Genomic DNA, 19,554 nt, shown 5'->3' with positions numbered 1-19,554 from the left:
AGAGTGAAAGGAGTTTGCTTCTACTCTTCCCTCATCAGCAGTCAATTTTTACCTGTGTTCTGCCGAGAGGCAAAATAAGGGTTTTGTTTACATTCTTCCCACAAAAGCATTCTTTGCCAGAGACCTATGGATGAGAGGTTTTGCTACTCCTACCTCAAACTTAAAATTATTTGTTTTGTCTATAGAAGGTGGTACTGCTTTGTCAGTTACCTCCTTCCTGCCTGTGCCACAGAGGAGACTTTCTTTGGTCTCCTTTCCTACCCCCAATCTTTCTTGTGATTTTACAGTGAAGACTCATGGAGAAGAGCTCAAGAGTGAGTGACTTTTCTTATTTACGTCTGGGGCCCTTGTTATTTTAAACTGACACACTAGCCCATGGCTGGCCTTTCCATTTTTGGCTAATTTCTTGGATGCTTGAACTATAGCTACCTCATTCTGCCATACTCTGCCAAAAGGTGAGGCAGTTATCCCCTTTTTTCTTGAATAGGCTTGTTCCTCTCTGGAATTTAATTTCCTAAGAGGCTGCCTTGCAACCTCAGTTCTGATGCAGCTCAAAAATAGGTATGATTTTTTGGGGGCTCACTCCTTGTCTTCTCATTATTTAAAAGGGATCATCATTCTTTATAATTGTTTACATCCCAAGCAGAGGTGGAACTCCTGTTTGTAAGTTTTAAATGGGTATTTGGTAATTAGATAGGCTTGAATTTATATTCTTTGGTCATCTTTTAAAAACTTCTCTAATCCCAATATTGCTTCATGAGAGGAAGTTTTAATATAGGCATTGTTGTTAGAGTTCTGAATTTTGTATTTAAAAATAAAATAGACATTATGCCAAAAAAATGACCACCTTCCCTATGCCCACCAAAAATCTAGGTAGTGGCTACATGCAGTTGGGGTCACTCTCCACCAAATACCTGGCCATTTTGGAACAAACAGAATTATGGAATAGATTTTGAATAATTTCATTAAGAAGAAATGTTCTTTGGCTATTTTCTGTAAAATTTGTGGCACAGTCCTACTTACTCATGAAAAGCTTTTCCTGTTTCACAGATTCTCCAGGTCTCCAAGTGCATGTTCCTATGATCTAAGTTGGTTATTCTTTCCTGATACATTGTGGGACCTAGCTAGCTGTTCTTGCTAGCTCTCTGTAGTCAGTGTCTTCCCATGTGGTTTTCTTTTTTATAGGTTGTAGTGAGAACCTAACTGGTTTCTCTATGCTCTTGTAATGAACAATGGAATTCTTTTTTTTTTAAATTTTAACCCATTCAAAAGTGGTGATACATGTGCCTTGTAGATCATTTTAATGTTGCAGAAAAGAAGAGAAAAATAATCACCTGTAATTCCATGTAGAATAACTCTTAGGCATTTTACATTCTGGCTTGTTTCCATGAATGAATGAATGAATGGACAGATGGAAGAATGTCACAATTAAAGTCATACATATATAATTTTGTATTTGGCATTTAATACTTAATATTAATTATAGGATCTTCATGCATCATTAAAAGGCCTTAATAAACATTTAAAATGGGACATATTCCATTATTTGGAGTTTTATACAATCCATTAGAAACTTTTGTTTCCCTTTGCAATATTCATAATTTGAAAATCAGGAAGGTTTAAATTTAAAGCTCATTTTAAAAGCTTATTCTGTTTGAAATTGTATTCCAATGCATAGACATATTTAGGTTTCTGATTGTGTTTTTAAGGTGGGTTTCGTTTTTTGGATTCCAATGACCTATGGCCTTTCTTTTTTAATTTCAGAATTCCATACGACATAATCTGTCACTGAACAAGTGTTTCCTTAAAGTGCCTCGATCCAAGGATGACCCTGGAAAGGTAGGATTCATTTTCTTAAGATAAAATAATTGGATTCTTCATTGTATTTTTTATTATTTTTGAATCTGAGTTATATAAGAAAAATAATTGGAATGAGAACATTCAAGAACTTCTGTAGTTTATTAATTAGAAACCTTTATGAAATAGCAAGTCTTCCCTCATCCTACCCCCCACCCCACCCCATCACCATTTTAGTTGTATATGCTTCAAGGGCCAGCCATTCAGGGAGATTGTTTTTTTTTTCAGTAGTGGGAAACTAGTTGTTGTAGAGCTTGTCTTCTGTTGTACTTCTGCTGTTTCTAGTCTAGTTTTTGTTTGGTTATTTTTTTTTAGTGTTGTGTATTAAATTACATTTGGGTCTTGAACTGATTGACAGGAGCCACAATTTGTTAATTACAGAGGTGGATCTATGTGTAACTGACAACAATTGGAAGTAATTTTTACCCTGAAGTAAAATTGTTTCTGTTAGTTCCCTGTTTTCTTAGTTGCTGTTTTTTTTTCCTCTCCTGTATTTCTCATGCCACCTTTACATTTTTAGTATTTTATCTGCAGAGCCCTTTTTTGTTTCAGTAGCCATTGTCGACTGTAGTGTGGCTTGAGTTTGGTACTAGTTACTTAGTTTCTAAAGCCCAGAGTACTGCTTGGACCATATTTGGTTGTCATGATAAATTATTAGACTAAGTCTTTGAGACAGTGTATCTGTTGGCAAGGGTGTGTTCTTGTGTTCTTGGTTGGATGATTAGACTTCTTGTCCTCTTCTTTAGGCCAGCTGTCCCTGGAAGAATCTAAAATGTAAGCCTGGTCATATTATCACCCTGCTCTAAAGTATTTCTTAGATGTCCTAGAGATGTGTCTTTGTTACAGAATATCCTTTACTATCTTTCCCTTGATTTGACTTCCTAGCTATGACTCACTTCATTCAAGACCCACTGTGAGGAACTATTTGAAGTTTCCCAAACATACCTTTCTTGTGGTCTCTCTTATTGCATGAACTCCTGTCCTCTACTTGTCTGATTTACTCTTTGTCTTTTAAGATTGAACTGCAATGTTACTTCTTTGAAGCTTTGTTTGTTCCCTCTTTTGGTCCTGTTATTTTGTGATCATTGTAGCAGCTCTTAACTGCTCTCTCCCCTTGAGCTTACTACTTTCAATTTATAGTAACTTTCACATAGTCAGTGATCTTTAAGAAATGTTGACCTAATCGTATGTTCTCTTTGTTTAAAATCTTCACTGGTTATCTACTGCCCTCAGGTTAAAGTCTCTAAACTTACAGGGTAGGGATCATGTGTATATTACTCACCTTTTGGTTCCAGTTGCTTGCATAGTGGCTGGTGGTGCTGAGGAGACGCTTTTGTTGAGTGGATGAATGTATTGTATCCTCTACTAGATGGTTAACTTCTTGAGATTAGAGATGGAGAGTTAATCATTTCTATTGCAAAGCAGGAAACTCTTAAATAATAAATTTTTATAGCATCTAATATGATCTGCTCCATCAAGTTGGTTCTCATTAAAATTGAATACATTATTGTAATAGCCTTCTTATTTGACAGAATTTATTGTTATGTTTATAACTCTCCAATAGGAATTGGTGAAATTTTTCTTTCCTTAAAGCAGGCTTATTATGAAAAAAGGAATTATAACTTTACATTTGCTTCATTATAATATCCTGTGAGCAGCGAGTGTACATGAATCTGACTGGAAATGAACTTAAAAGAGTTTAGGAATTACCTGTTTTTATTAGAGTTGTATGAAGGCACTAATTGGATTCTGTAAACATTAGGTTCAGATTTAATTTTGATTTAATGAGGTTTAAATCATTAAAATAAACCACACATGAATACTTAACTATATTATATTCTAAATTTTAACTAGTTTGAGGCCTATTTAAAAAAACTTGTGCTGTCAGGTTCTCTTTTGTATAGAACAAAGCTTTCTCCACCTTTAATTAAATAGTATCAGTGGGTAAGGCAGATGTGGAAAATATGTTACTCTTTGCAACTATTCTTGAATGAAGATTGGCTTACTAATATGCAGTCAAAACAAAATGTAGAAATAAATTGAATTCTGAGAGATAAAGCTTTCAACTTTTACCATTAGTCACCAGTTTTGAAATTTTTTTTTTATCAAAACACATCATTGTTCTCGTTGATTTTGGTCATAATATAAATATCATACATTAGATCTTATAAAGTACATTTAACTAATAGTCATTTTTATTTTCAGTCTCAAGGTGAGACTTAAATATCCATTGTTTTTATTGCTTTTGGTCAGAAGTAAATGTAAGTCTGATTTTGTAAAGTACATTTATATGAAGAACTTCGTTTTTTGATATCAGAATAAGATTTTTGTTTAAAAAAAGTTCTGTTGTTTAAAAGTTACTGAAAAACCTCAAATCTAGCCCATTTTATAGAACAGGAAAGTAAGGCCAATAAGGAGTGACTTGAGTTCATGTTCAGTGGGGAATTAGAACCCAAGTATACTGACCAAACTTCCCTGCAAGTTACAGAAACCCATTAAAGACCAATTTAAGTGAAAATACCACAGGGAAAACTGGAGCCTGCTTCTTAAATTATGTCACCAGGAATATCTCTTCACATTTTTTAGTTCTGCTGGGTTCTCTGATGGCTTCATTTTCAGCTCAGTTAGTGGCAGAGATGGCCATCAGCAGGTTCTGGCTTATATTCTACTAGTTTAATAACCTTCAAAAAGAATTTGGTGCCCTTTCTCATGAGTCACCTGGAGTATAGCAAACATCTCAGAATGATGCTGAACAGAATACACTTGGCTTCTTGGTTCCTAGGCTAGTGCTTTTCCACCATACCAATCGGCCTTGAGAGGGACGCCAGAATGTTAGTTAAGTTTGGGTACTTATGAATTGTTTTTTCTTTTTGTATTACAGTGTTTCCTGGCATTTGAGGAGCTTTTGCAAAACCACCCTCACCACAGTGGGAGAAAACCATTGAGCCAAGGTGGGGTGGGAGTAGTTTTTGATCTTGGGTATGGGGTGGATTTTAACCCCCTAGGATTTTGTTAGCTACTGCCATGACCTAGACAAGTTCAAGAGGTAGAGGTAGAGGTAGAGGTAGCTTGTACAGCACCATCTTTCCTGTATTTTTTGGTATAGCTTCCTGTTCAGTCTGTTACTGGAGAGGCAAGCCTAAACTTGAAGAATATTGTTTTGAAATACAGGTATTTTAATATGGCTATTTATTCCTGACTCAATTCTTCATTTTCTAGAGGCTTTGTCATAAAAATTCTTAATCTTTGATAACTTCCCATGTACACTGATCATCTGAAATCCGTTTTCCTTTGTTCCTTGAACTGATTTTAAACAGCCATATTATTGCTTTCTTTAAAAGGAAACACAAAATGAGATTAAATTTGCATCCATTACTCTTCAGCTTTTTTGGGGAGAGAATTCTGTTTTCTTTTCCTTTTCCTTTTATTACAATCCCTGTTTCTGTATCCTGCAGTCTATCTCCATTTAAAATATTCTTGTCTTTTATCTTCTCTCTGCCCATTAGCTTTATTTTCTATATTTTGGTCTTGTTTTTTGATTTAACTTGACAAAAGCCTTCTTATTCTATAATTCACTATGTCTCTCAGTTATCTTGAAGGCAAATATTTTGCTCACATGGAAAAACTATTTAGTTTTTTTTTAAAATAGAGTTCTCTTTGCTTTCCAGCTTAGTCTTTTCTCAACTTTGTTCTGTCTACAGCTCATAAAAATGATATGTTGACTTTAAAGGAAATAAAAGGTTATAGGAAGTAGTTTCAACAGTTGCATAATTATTTAGCAGCAGTGAGCTCTAGTAGAACTGAGATGATAGCTAAGAAGTTTAAGACCCCATGAAGGCCACCTGTCTGTCATAGGAGAGAGAATTACAATGAATTCATAGTAAGAAGATGTTTTTTTAGGGGGTCAGAGAATCCTTTTCTTACCCAGGGTAAAGGCTCAATGGCTATGAAGATTGGGGTCTTCTGGTTCCTGAGGAAATAACAAATTCACTGCTAGGGAATTAACTTTTGAAAGTTTTGAGATTGTAATTTTTTCTATTGTCCTCTGTCATAGCAGGAATGTAATATAGTTGGCTGGTCTCTTTTTTTCAAAGGATATTATCTTTTCACCACCTTTATATTTATTTGTAAGTTGTCTATTTGTTGGTATTCTGTTTGGGTTACATTATTAAAACATAAAGAAAAATGAGCAGTTTGAGAACATGAGATACAATATTAAGTAATAAACAGTGTTGAAGGAATCATAGGTATGTACTCTGAAGAAGGAAGAATGTAATTTTAATACTAGTCTTAAAGTAGATGCATGATTTTTGTGAGGAAGAAGTTAACCTCTTATCTGTGTCTTTGCGTAAAACCAAAGAGGAAGTAGAATTTAAAGATGAGCAAGAGTTTGGTCGGACAAAAATAAGGACATACTTATTGGAGTCAAAAAACACTGGTAGGGAGTCCCAAGGGAGGCCTTCCGAGTTTGTTATTTCTGAAGCACTTCAAGGATAGATGAAATTACTAATCTTCATGGTTTTAACTCATGGTTAAAGAACCCCAGTTGAAGGCTGTGGAGGGGTCATGATCAAGTTTACCTAAAGGACCAGTCAGAAGAAAGTTGAGAGAGTATCAGGAATTAAGGGAATTAATATAAGTATGGTATCCCCTCTTATCCCTGGGGATATATGTTCTACGACCCCCAGAGGATCCCTGAAGTCAAGGATAGTACTGAACCGTATAGAGTTGACCTTTGAACAACATGGGTTTGAACTGTGTGGGTCCACTTATACGCAGATTTTTATATACAGTAACAGTACATGTAACATATGAAATACGTATTAACTTTTTGAACATGTATTTAAGGCCCAGTTAGGTTTCTGACTAACAGTAGGCTATTAGTAGTTAAGATTTTTGGGGGGCAGTCAAAGTTATATGTGGATTTTCAACTGTGTGGACTGTCAGCATCCCTAACTGCATTGTTTAAGGGTCAACTGCATGTACTATGTTTTCTCCTATACATATACACCTGTGTGATAAAGTTTAGTTTATAAATTTGGCAGAGTAAGAGATTAACAACTATTACTGTACTGTACTCACCGTTCTTGTGATGATGTGAGATGATAAATGCCTACTAATTAGATGAAGTGAGGCAAGTGACATTGGCCTTGTGACATAGGTGACTATTGTCCTTCTGACTATATGTCAGGAGGATCATCTGCTCTGGACACAGTTTAGCGTGGAATACTAAAACTGTGGAACGTGAAACTGCGAAAAAGAGTGGGGGATGACTGTACTAACATGAGGTCCAAGAATGAAGAAATGAATTGGTGCCTGAGAGTGCAAGACAGAGCAGAGGTAGATTGTGAACGTGAAATAGTCCATTAGACAAACCAACGTTAGAAACCAGAGAGTAAGTGCAGGCATTCAGAGAGGGTTTTAAAGAATGAGTTGGCTGAGGTGAGGATCTGATTTAGAGAGAGAACACTGCAGAAATGGAAAGAAGTACTGGCATAGAGCCTTGATAACATATTGTTGGTCAAAGCAGTGTAGTTAGAGCTGCCTTTCATTTGCACGTGCAGTATTTGTTCTCTTCTTAAGGGTGGGGTGTAACATTTTGTTTTTGTTGACCTCTTTTTTTCTTTTTCTGATCTAAACTACTTAAAAAAATAATGTTTTGCCCATAAATTTAAAAATTACATATAAAATTCATTTTGGTATATAGTTCTAATAGTTTTGACAGATGCATACAGTGTAATCATCACCATGATCAAGATAGAGAATGGTCTTGTCCTTTGATAGTCATCTTCATCCCCGCCCCCCAGGCTGTGGCAACTGGTGATTTGTTTTCAGTGCCTGTAATTTTTACTTTTCCAGAAATAGATATGAGTGGAACTTACATGGTAGAAGGTGTTTTGAGTCTGGCTTCTTTCACTTAGCATAATGAAATTATTATCCATCCATGTTGCTGTGAGTTATCAGCAGTTCGTTCCGTTTTGCTTGATATATTTATTCCATTATATGGATTTAACCACAGTTAGTCAGTCAACATTTGAAGAACACATGGGTTGTTGCCAGTCATAAGTTCATTTGACCATCAAGTTCTTTTCTTTTAGGCTTAGACTCAATTATTAATTTGACCAATACTGAGATGTAAAACTGTTGAATTAACCTAAACTAGTAATATATAAGTCATTTTAAACTGCTTTTTAACTTACAGTAAATATGGGTGACCTATCTTATCTCTTGAAATAAATTATGACATAGTAATAATACCTTATTTATCTCAATTAAAAATAATTTCTAAAAGGATTAGGTTAAGGTATTGATGATTTAAAAACAAGGTATGGCCAACTATTAATAACTTAATAGAACATATGGTTTTCAAGTATCCTCAACGTTTAGAAGAACATTTACTATACTATAATCAAAGTGTTAATTACATATTAATTTTAATCCATCGATTACGAGTAAAATCTGTATCAGTTTCCCTTGGGCAACACCTACCTTAATTTGATAATCAATATATTTAAAAGTATTAAAAACCTTCAGTTTTTCAACAGGAATGTTCCAGAGCTCTATGCTGATACTGGAATAGTTTTTGTCCATACATTCATTCAGCCAGCTAGCCAGCCACATTGCTTGGCTTTGAGTGCCTTTTGTACATATCACTGTTCATAGCCTATTTTTTTAGTATGAATAGAGTGACTTTTTAACCTGTTGTCCAAACTAGAAACCTCTGAGAATGAAAAGGATTCTTATTTTTAATTATGCTAAGACAACAGATATAAACCAAGACTGAAACTGGGAAATAATGTGCACTCTTTCTATGGTGCATACAAATACTGTGCTGTTTCTATGGGCATCTACCAGGAGCAGCATCCTAAGATGTTGGAGGGTAAACAAATGCTTTTAAACTGGATTGCCACATCAAAAGTGGGAGGGAAAAAGACCATTGAGACCTTGTCTGAAGCCAGAGAAGCCAGGGGCAGAAGGGATCAGGGATCCAGTATTATGTCTGAAGCTCTTTGAAATGGTGTACTTAAAGAGCTAAGGAAGAGCATAGAATAGTGTATGATAATTCACTTTAATGAGCATGTATACTTGGCAGTGGGGTTAAAGCATAAAACATAATATTCACAGATATAGCTATTTGGAGTAGTTAGCTGTTTATGATAGAGATTGCTTTCCCCAGGTATGAATATGAAGTTAATAGCTTCTTGCATTTAGTTGTCAGAAAAAGGTATTTTCTAACAAAACTAGGCTGTTTTTATTCTGAGGGATGTTAAAGAATGGTTACATTAGTGTGTGATAGAGCAGGGTACTTTGTGTTGACAAAAGATTTCAATCAGAAGTAAGTTATTGGAATAATTAAAATATACTTCATTTGAAGTGGTGTTTTGTAATGATGAAACTAAAGGTGTGTAAGTCCATTGTTGATCTTTTACATATCTTTTTTTATGTTGCATTGTCTATATTTTGGTTACCTTAATTTTCCTGAAGTTGATGAATTATCTGTGTTACTTGTTCGATCACTTCTGTTTAAGAATATTGCCTAGTCTTCAGTTGTGTGCCATCCCCCCCCCCCCCACCAACTCTAGAGTTAATCTTTGTTTTAGGATCAAATTGAAATTGGCTGTTGATTCATTTTTGGAAGATCTGTTCAAAGCTGTATAATTTTAGTTTGTGATCTTTCTTGGGGATTTTGCCAAAGAGGCATTACTAGTCTTCCTTAGGAGGACATTAACTTGCTATAACAAAATTATTATGAATGAATAATAATGTCTGCATTTGTATATTGCTTTATAGAATAGGAGCTATTTTACATGCTTATCTCAATCTTACAACACACCTGTAGTCAGGCCCTAGTTACAGGTCGTGATCTTTAAGGCCACAGTAGTTTTTTCCATAGTAGATTGGTTCACATAAACCTCAAATAGAACTTCCTATAAATTCAGTCATTCGGCAGATACTCTATTTATGTGTGGCTTCTTTCACTCAGCATAATATCTTTGATGCTATTGCATATGTCAGTGTTTATTTCTTATTACTGATTATGTATATGTATGAACATATGAGTATATGTATGTAATATATGAATATATGAATATACCACAACTTTTTAATCCATGTGTTTGTTGGTGACATTTGGGTTGTTTTCAGTTTTGGGCTACTATGAACAAGCTACTAGGTAGTTCTTATACAATTTTTCTATGGACATATGCTTTCATTTCTCTTGAATAATAGAAGAATTGCTGTCTCAAAGGGTAGGTGAAATATTAACTTTATATGAAACTGGGAAACCTTTATCCAAATTGGTTGTGTATTTTACATTCCTGGTAACAATGCATAAGAGTTCCAGTTGCTCCACGTCCTGGCCAACAGTTGCTATCAGCTGGACTTTTTAATTTTAGCCATCTAAGTTGGTATGAACTGTTAGTCCATTGTTGTTTCATTTTGAATTTCCCCGATGGCCATTGATGCTGAGCATCTTTTCATGTGCTTACTGGTTGATTCATCTGTCTTTTCTTCTGGAGGTTCTTTTAAAGGCTTCTGCCTTTTTTTCTTTTTAAAATTTGGTTGTCATTATTACTGAGTTCTAATAGTTTTTTCCCCCAACATTTTGGATATACGTCTTGGATTTTATTGTGTAAATATCTTTTCAGAGTGTGGTTTGCCTTCCTTTTCATAAGTGTCTTAAAAAGAGTAGAACTTTGAATTTTGATGAAGTCTAATTTATCAGTTTTTAATTGAATGATTAGTGACTTTTGTGTCCTGTCCAGGAAATCAGCTAAGGTCATAAAGATTTTCTTCTCCATTTTCTCCTGTAGGATTTACAGTTTCAGATTTTACATTTAGATCTATGGCCCATTTCAAATTAATATTTGCGTATGGTGTGTTTAATCTTCCTATTTAATTGGTCTTTTGTTATGAGATGTTCTCCTTACTTTCTTAAAATACTCTGTCTTGAAGCTTACTTTGATACTGATATAGCCACTATAGCTTTCTTTGGCAACTTCTTGGTATATTTTTTTCTGGCATTTTGCTGTTAGTCTATAAATGTCATATTTAAAGTATCTCTCTTATAAACAGCATATAGCCATTGGTTCTTGCTTTTAAAAATCAATCTGATAATCTCTGCCTTCTTATTGGAGAGTTTAGTCTACATTTAATGTAATTGTTCATAATACTGCTATTTGTTTTTCTTTTGTACTTGTGTTGTTTCATTTCTGCAACCTTGCTTTTGAATCAAATGGTTTATAGTATTCTATTTTATTTGCTCTAGTGATTTCTTAGCTCTGTCCCTTTCATTAATTGTTTAGTAGTCATTCTAGAGCCTAACAATGTATATGACTAACTTAATCAAAGTCTGTTTAGTTGTAATATTTACCCCCTTTCTCTATGTACCTCACACTTCATACCACTTATTACTTACCTCTTTCTATCCATTTTGCAAATAACCTTTCAACACTTTAATTCCATCTATCTACATTTATCTACCCACTCCTTTCTTTGTGCTATTGTTAGATCTTACACTTATATTTAACATCATAAGTCCTATCTTAAGGTTTATTTGCTTTAAATAGTTTTGTTTTAAGGAAATTATGTTGAAAAAATATTTTCCTATTTATTTACCTTTTCTGGTGTTCTTTTCTATAAATTCAGATTTCAATCTGATATCTTTCCCCTTTAGCCTAACAAATTCCTTTTGCATTTCTTATAGTACAGGACTGCAACTGTAAATTTTGTAGGTTTTTGTTTATCTGAAGAAATCTGTATTTCATCCTCAGAATAGTTTTTCTGGATGTGAACTCTTGAGTTTGTAATGTTTTTCCCACCTTCTCAGGGTTTCAGAACTTTGAAGATGTTCCATTGTCTGTGGCCTACATTATTTCTGGTGAAAAGCCAGGTGCCATATGTATTTTTATTCCCCTGTATGTATAGTAGTCCCTTCTTATCCATGGTTTTGATTTCCATGATTTCAGTTATTCGTGGTCAACAATGATCTTGGACCAGATGACTTCCTTATTATTATCACAAGGTCATTAGTAGCCTAATGCTAGCTACATCATGGTGCCTGTGTCATTCACTTACTTCATTTCATCATGGAGGCATTTTATCTTACATCATCACAAGAAGAAGGATGAGTACAGTACAATAAGGTATCTTGAGAGAGAGAGAGAGAGAGAGAGACCACATTCACATAACTTTTAATATATTGTATCAGTTCTATTTTACTATTAATTGTTGTTAATCTCTTTCTGTGCCTAATTTATAAGTTAAACTTTATCATGGGTATGTATGTATAGATTGGTGCTATACATGGCTTCAGGCATCCATTAGGGGTCTTGGAATGTATCCCCTGTGAATAAGGAGGGACTAATGTGTCTTCTCCCCAACCCACTGCTCTTGGGCAGCTTTTAAGATTTTTCTCTTTTCTTTAGATTTAAGCAGTTTGACTATGATGTGCCTCAATGTAGTTTTTCTTTGTAATAGTTCTGCATGGGATTTGTAATCTAGGATCAATAAGAAGAGGTTTTCATCCAATTTTGGGATATTTTTTGGTCATTATTTAAAAAAATTATGGCCCCATTTTTTCTCCTTTTAGCGTCCAACTAAATTATGACTGACTGACATTGTTTCACAGGTCATTGAGGCTTTCTTTATTCATTGTCCCTTGTTCTTTTTCTTTTTTTCCTCATACTGGATAATTTTTACTGATAAGGTTTTTATAATAAGAAGTATGTAGAATTGTCCTTCTCTGTATCGGGTTTAGGAACCCCATGAACCCAGTTCAGTCATTCTTGATTCCTTACATAACCATTGATATTTTGAGATCCTGGGTTTTATATGAAAGCAAAGTTATTAGAAGGAATGGTGTTTAAAAAATAAAATTATTTTAAGATAAATTAATTTGGATTATTATGTCACCTCCACTGGTCTCCTTCCTCTAAAACCTGCTTGTCTTTGCTCCATCTTCTACATTGCTGCCTTAAAGTAGTGGTATACAAGTAAAAACACAGACCTACCTCTGTTGCTGCATTTTCAACTCCAGTCCACAGCTTAGTGACCCTAAACTTTATATTCATTAAACTGCACTATTTTTCTTGAATTTATAATGCAGTTTTATATCTTCATATTTTGTCCATTCTCTTTGTTGTATCTAGAATACCCTTTCTTTCCATTTTACTCATCCTTTAGTGTCCAGCTCAGTGTCAACATTACTCTGGTAGTGTTGAATTAAAAAGGTAAACTTCCGAAATTTTTCATCCTATTTCACCTTCTTTATTTCTCCCTCTTTTCACCTCTCTCCTTTTTATTGCTATAGCTCTTTGTGCAGACTACTATTATAGCTCCTGAATGACTTAGCTGTCTATATTTTGATATGTTGCACCTCATGAGTTTTTTGTTGACCAGGATTGGATCTTTGACATTTTCATATCCCCCTCCCACAGCACCTAGCAGCATAGTGTCTGATACATGGTAGATGACTAATAAATGTTTATCACAAGAATGATTGTCTTTTCCAAGTTAACTAAGAAATAGCTGCTATATTCTTTTTAAACTTCCCTTATTGTACATTAATTCTCTTACTGTTTAAATTAAGGTTGGTCTTTAGATGTTCTAGAAATTGTTTCTTGGCTTCTTTTTTACTCCGACCATTTCTCTTGATTACGAAGTCATGGGTCAATACAGTTTATTTAACTTCTTAACGTTAACTTACATATACTTTGAATTGAGAGAATCTTTGGAGTTCTCATTCTCTAAGTTGGTGAACTGCTTGACTTTCACTGACATTAATGATTATTTAGAACTTTATCAAAGACTGACCAGATCCAAAGGAAAGCCAGGAAACAGCTAGAAATCAAGAGACTTATTTCTGGGCAATCCCACTGACCTTGCTTTGTGACAGTGATTTTTTGAGAGTGTTGAGCATACTACTTTATTAGATTAGAGCTTCTGGATTCCTGTTATTTCTTAATTTAAAAAAAAAAGCACGTTTTTGGAGGAGAGGGTCGCTACTGGGCCTTCAAGAGAACCCTGGGTGGTCATCTGCAACCTTTGATCTTATGACCTCTGGGAGGTGCCACAGGGCAGAAAGTTAGGTAGATTGCAGCCTGAGCTTTCCATTGGAGTAGTTCAGTCTATCCTATAACAGACAGGAGTTTTTAAATTATGGTGTTGGAATACAAGGCCTCTTGAAAAAGACTGACCTCTGTTTTCCTGAGAAAGTGTAATAGTTCTGGTTGGATCAATATCAAGACTATTTGTAACCTGAGGACTGTCCGTAGTTGAAAAGCTTGTGTCCATTTTAAAGAGTCAAGGATTGTTCTTAAACTATGGTAAAATTTCTAACTTGGTAGCCTTCCTATCTAGAGAAAAATAAAAATCTTATAAATAAAAATTTTTTTATTGAGATATAGTTTATATATCATAAAATTTACCCTTTAAAAGTGTACAGTTCAGTGCTTTTTAGTGTATTTACAAAGTTACACAACCATTACCATTATCTAATCCCAGGACATTTTCATTTTATCACCCCAGACAGAAACCCTGTGCTCATGAACCATCACTTCCCATTTCTCTCTCCCACCCCTCAAGCTTCTGGCTATCACTGATTTGGTTTATCTCTATAAATTTGTCATTTCACACATTTTATATAAATGGAATCATACATTATTTAACCTTTGTGCCTGGATTCTTGCATTTAGCATAAGGATTTCAGGATCATTTATGCTGTAGCATGTAGCAGTAGTTCATTTCTTTTTTATGACTGAGTGATACTCCATTGTATGGCTGTATCACAGTTATTTCATCAGTTGATGCACATTTGGGCTGTTTGCACTTTTGGCTATTATTAATAATGCTGCTGTGATTATTTGTGTACAAGCTTTTGTATGGACTTGTTTTCATTTCTCTTGGATGTGTTTTCATTTCTTTAGGAATGGAATTGCTGAGTTGTATTTAATCTTTTGAAGACCTGCCAGCTATTTTCCAAAGTGGCTGCACCATTTTACATTCTCAGTTGAGAAGCTTCTGTTTGTTTCCACACCTTACCAACACTTTTTTATTGTGTGTCTTTTTGATTATGGCCATAATAGTGGGTATGAAGTGGTATCTCATTGGATTACAGTTTTCATTCTCATTGCTTTGATGACAAATGATCATCTTTTCATGTGCTTATTGGCCATTCATATATCTTCTTTGGACAAAAACCTATTTAGATCCTTTGTCCGTTTTTTACTCAGGTTGTGTTTTCATAAGTGAGTTCTAAGTATTCTTTAATATATGTAAAATATATATCACATATGATTTGTAGATTTTCCTTCCATTGTGGGTTGTGTTTCCATTTTCTCCATAATATCTTGTAACAAAACTAAAGTTCTAAATTTTGGTGAATTTATCAATTTTCTTTGGTTGCTTGCACTTTTGGTATCATGTCTGGGAAACTATATAATCCAAAGTCATGAAGATTTATACCTCACCTCTTCTTGTAAGAGTTTTATAGTTTCAGCCTTGTCATTTAGGTCTTTGATCCATTTTGGATTAGTTTTTATAGATGTTGTGAGGCGATGCATTTTCATTTTTTTACATTCGGATATCCAGTTTTCCCAGCACCATTTGCTGAAAAGACTAGTCTTTCCCTATCATTTTATCTTGGTAGCTTGTGGAAAATCAGTTGACTATAAATATACAGGTTTATTTCTATACTTTTAATTCAAATACTGTAACTTTGTAGAAAGTTTTAAAATAAGGAATTATGAATCTTCCAACTTCGTTTTCTTTTTCAAGATTATTTTGACTTTTCTGGTCAAATAAGTATTTTAGGATCAGCTCGTCAGTTTCTACAACTGAACTGCCTAGGATTTGGATAGGAATTGCATTGAATCTATAGATCAATTTGGGGCAGATTGTCCTTTTAGTACTAAATCTGCTAATCCATGAGTTTGGTATGTCTTTCCATCCTTTATTTCTTTTAAGTTAATAAATAAAATGCTGGGTATATATACAAAGAAGTAGAACTTCAGTATCTATAGGTCTGTGTAGCTCTGGATGTTCTGAGTATTTTAATAAATTATTTTAATAATTTAAGTGTGTCTTCAAATAAGACATCATTGGAGTTAAGTTTAGCAAACATTTATTTGAATTTTAACTTTATGCTGTGTATTAAGGTTGGCTCTGGAAATACAAGGATGAATAAGATGTCACTGTCATTAAAACTTCTGGTCTAGTAGTGAGCTAATCACTTAAAAAAAAGAAAATTTCGTATAGTATATTAGGTTCAGAGATCAAGATTTCTTAAAAGTTGGTGGCCCAGTCTTCATTATGTAAAGCTACTACATAAAAAATGATAATAAATTGTGTATTAGCATAAATCCTTTCACTGTTGCCAAGTTGTGATAGCTTGTAGAGAAGTTAAAAAAATAAGTGCTGTAAAGGCTCTTAAGGCATTGAACTTTGGGTTGTTTGGCATTAATAAAACATTTTTTTAAATAGATGATGGTTTATGTTCTTTTTAAAAAATTTTTTTATTAAGGTATGATTGATATATACTCCTGGGAAGGTTTCACATGAAAAAACAATGTGGTTGCTACATTTACCCATTTTATCAAGTCCCCACCCATACCCCAGTGCAGTCACTTCACTGTCCATCAGTGCAGCAAGATACCACAGATCCACTATGTGCCTTCTCTGTGATACACTGTTCTCCCTGTGATCCCCCATACCATGTGTACTAAACATAATACCCCTCAATCCCCTTCTCCCTCCCTCCCTCCCAACCCACCCTCCCACACTCCTCCCCTTTGGTAACCACTAGTTTGTTCTTGGAGTCTCTGGGTCTGCTGCTATTTTGTTCCTTCAGTTTTGCTTCATTGTTGTACTCCACAAATGAGGGAAATGATATGGCATTTGTCTTTCTCTGCCTGGCTTATTTCACTGAGCATAATGTCCTCCAGCTCCATTCATGTTGTTGCAAATGGTAGAATTTGTTTCTTTCTTATGGCCAAATAGTATTCCATTATGTATATATACCACCTCTTCTTTATCCATTCATCTACTGATGGACACTTAGGTTGCTTCCATATCTGGGCTATTGTAAAAAGTGCTGCGATAAACATAGGGGTGCACATGTCTTTTTGAATCTGAGAAGTTGTATTCTTTGGGTAAATTCCAAGGAATGGGATTCCCGGGTCAAATGGTATTTCTGTTTTTAGTTTTTTGGGGAACCTCCATATTGCTTTCCACAAAGGTCGAACTAGCTTACATTCCCACCAGCAGTTTAGGAGGGTTCCCTTTCTCCCCATCCTCACCAGCATTTGTTATTCATAGTCTTCTCAATGCTGGCCATACTTACTGGTGTGAGGTGATATCTCATTGTGGTTTTAATTTGCATTTCTCTGATTAGTGATGTGGAGCATCTTTTCATGTGTCTGTTGGCCATCTGAATTTCTTCTTTGGAGAACTGTCTCTTCATATCCTCTGCCCATTTGTTAATCAGGTTATTTGCTTTTTGGGTGTTGAGGCATGTAAGTTCTTTATATATTTTGGATGTTAACTCCTTGTCGGATATGTTGTTTACAAATATGTTTTCCCATACTGTAGGATGCCTTTTTGTTCTGTTGATGGTGTCCTTTGCTGTACAGAAACTTTTTAGTTTGAAGTAGTCCCATAAGTTCATTTTTGCTTTTGTTTCCCTTGCTCGAGAAGATGCGTTCAGGAAGAAGTTGCTCATGCTTATATTCAGGAGATGTTTGCCTGTGTTATCTTCTAAGAGTTTTATGGTTTCATGACTTACATTCAAGTCTTTAATCCATTTCGAGTTTACTTTTGTGTATGGGGTTAAACAATAATCCAGTTTCATTCTCTTGCATGTAGCTGTCCAGTTTTGCCAACACCTACTGTTGTAGAGGCTGACATGTCCCCATTGTATATCCATGGCTCCTTTATTGTATATTAATTGACCATATATGGTTGGGTTTATATCAGGCATCTCTAGTCTGTTCCATTGGTCTATGGTTCTATTCTTGTGCCAGTACCAAATTGTCTTGATTACTGTGGCTTTGTAGTAGAGGTTAAAGTTGGGGAGCATAATGCCCCCAGCTTTATTCTTCCTTCTCAGAATTGCTTTGGCTATTCAAGGTCTTTTGTGGTTCCATATGAATTTTAGAACAGTTTTCTCTAGTTCGTTGAAGAATGCTGTTGGTATTTTGATAGGGATTGCATTGAATCTGTAGATTGCTTTAGGCAGGATGGCCATTTTGACAATATTAATTCTTCCTATCCATGAGCACGGAATCAGTTTCCATTTATTGGTATCTTCTTTAATTTCTCTTAAGAGTGTCTTGTAGTTTTCAGGATATAGGGCTTTCACTTCCTTGGTTAGGTTTATTCCTAGGTATTTTATTCTTTTTGATGCAACTGTGAATGGAATTGTTTTCCTGATTACTCATTCTGCTAGTTCATTGTTAGTGTATAGGAATGCCACAGATTTCTGTGTATTAATTTTGTATCCTGCAACTGTGCTGAATTTCAGATATTAGATCTAGTAGTTTTGGAGTGGATTCTTTAAGGATATTTATGTACAATGTCATGTCATCTGCAAACAGGGACAATTTGACTTCTTCCTTGCAAATCAGGATGCCTTTTATTTCTTTGTGTTGTCTGATTGCCGTGGCTAAGACCTCCAGTACTATGTTGAATAGGAGTGGGGAGAGTGGGCATCCTTGTCTTGTTCCCAATCTTAAAGGAAAGCTTTCAGCTTCTTGCTGTTAAGTATGATGTTGGCTGTGGGTTTGTCATATATGGCCCTTATTATGTTGAGGTACTTGCCCTCTATACCCATTCAACATCATGAATGGATGTTGAATTTTGTCAAATGCTTTTACAGCACCTATGGAGATGATCTTGTGGTTTTTGTCCTTCTTTTTGTTGATGTGGTGAATAATGTTGATGGATTTTCGAATGTTGTACCATCCTTGCATCCCTGGAAAAAATCCTACTTGATCATGATGGATGATCTTTTTGATGTATTTTTGGATTCAGTTTGCTAATATTTTGTTGAGTATTTTTGCATCTATGTTCATGAGGGATATTGGTCTGTAATTTTCTTTTTTTGTGGTGTCTTTGCCTGGTTTTGATATTCGAATGATGCTGTCCTTATGGAATGAGTTTGAAAGTATTCCTTGTTCTTCTACTCTTTGGAAAACTTTTAGGAGTATGGGTATTAGGTCTTCACTAAATGTTTGATAAAATTTAGTAGTGAAGCCATCTGGTCCAGGCGTTTTGTTCTTAGGTAGTTTTTTGATTACCAGTTTGATTTAGTTGCTGGTGATTGGTCTGTTCAGATTTTCTATTTCTTCCTTGGTCAGCCTTGGAAGGCGGTATTTTTCTAGAAAGTTGTCCATTTCTTCTAGGTTATCCAATTTGTTAGAATATAATTTTTCATAGTATTCTCTAATAATTCTTCGTATTTCTGTGGCGTCCATAGTGATTTTACCTTTCTCATTTCTTATATTGTTTATGTGTGTAGACTCTCTTTTTTCTTGATAAGTCTGGCTACGGGGTTATTTTGTTTATTTTCTCAAAGAACCAGCTCTTGCTTTCATTGACAGTTTCTATTGTTTTATTCTTCTCAATTTTATTTATTTATGCTCTAATCTTTATTATGTCCCTCCTTCTACTGACTTTGGGCCTCATTTGTTCTTCTTTTTC

The 19,554-nt window shown here is 34.7% G+C and overlaps 1 protein-coding gene across 4 annotated transcripts in view; it reads left to right on the top strand.

The window, feature by feature from the left end:
* FOXJ3 (forkhead box J3) overlaps window positions 1-19,554 on the top strand; it is a 164,197-nt gene that overhangs the window by 64,829 nt on the left and 79,814 nt on the right. For all 4 annotated transcript variants that reach the window (XM_036892902.2, XM_036892903.2, XM_036892901.2 and 1 more), the window contains exon 4: window positions 1,765-1,839. In XM_036892902.2, coding sequence (XP_036748797.1) covers window positions 1,765-1,839 — 75 coding nt within the window. The remainder of the gene's footprint in view (window positions 1-1,764; window positions 1,840-19,554) is intronic.

Source organism: Manis pentadactyla, chromosome 4 (assembly GCF_030020395.1).
Source record: "Manis pentadactyla isolate mManPen7 chromosome 4, mManPen7.hap1, whole genome shotgun sequence".
NCBI classification, from domain to species: domain Eukaryota; kingdom Metazoa; phylum Chordata; class Mammalia; order Pholidota; family Manidae; genus Manis; species Manis pentadactyla.
This window is presented reverse-complemented; position numbering and strand designations above follow the sequence as displayed.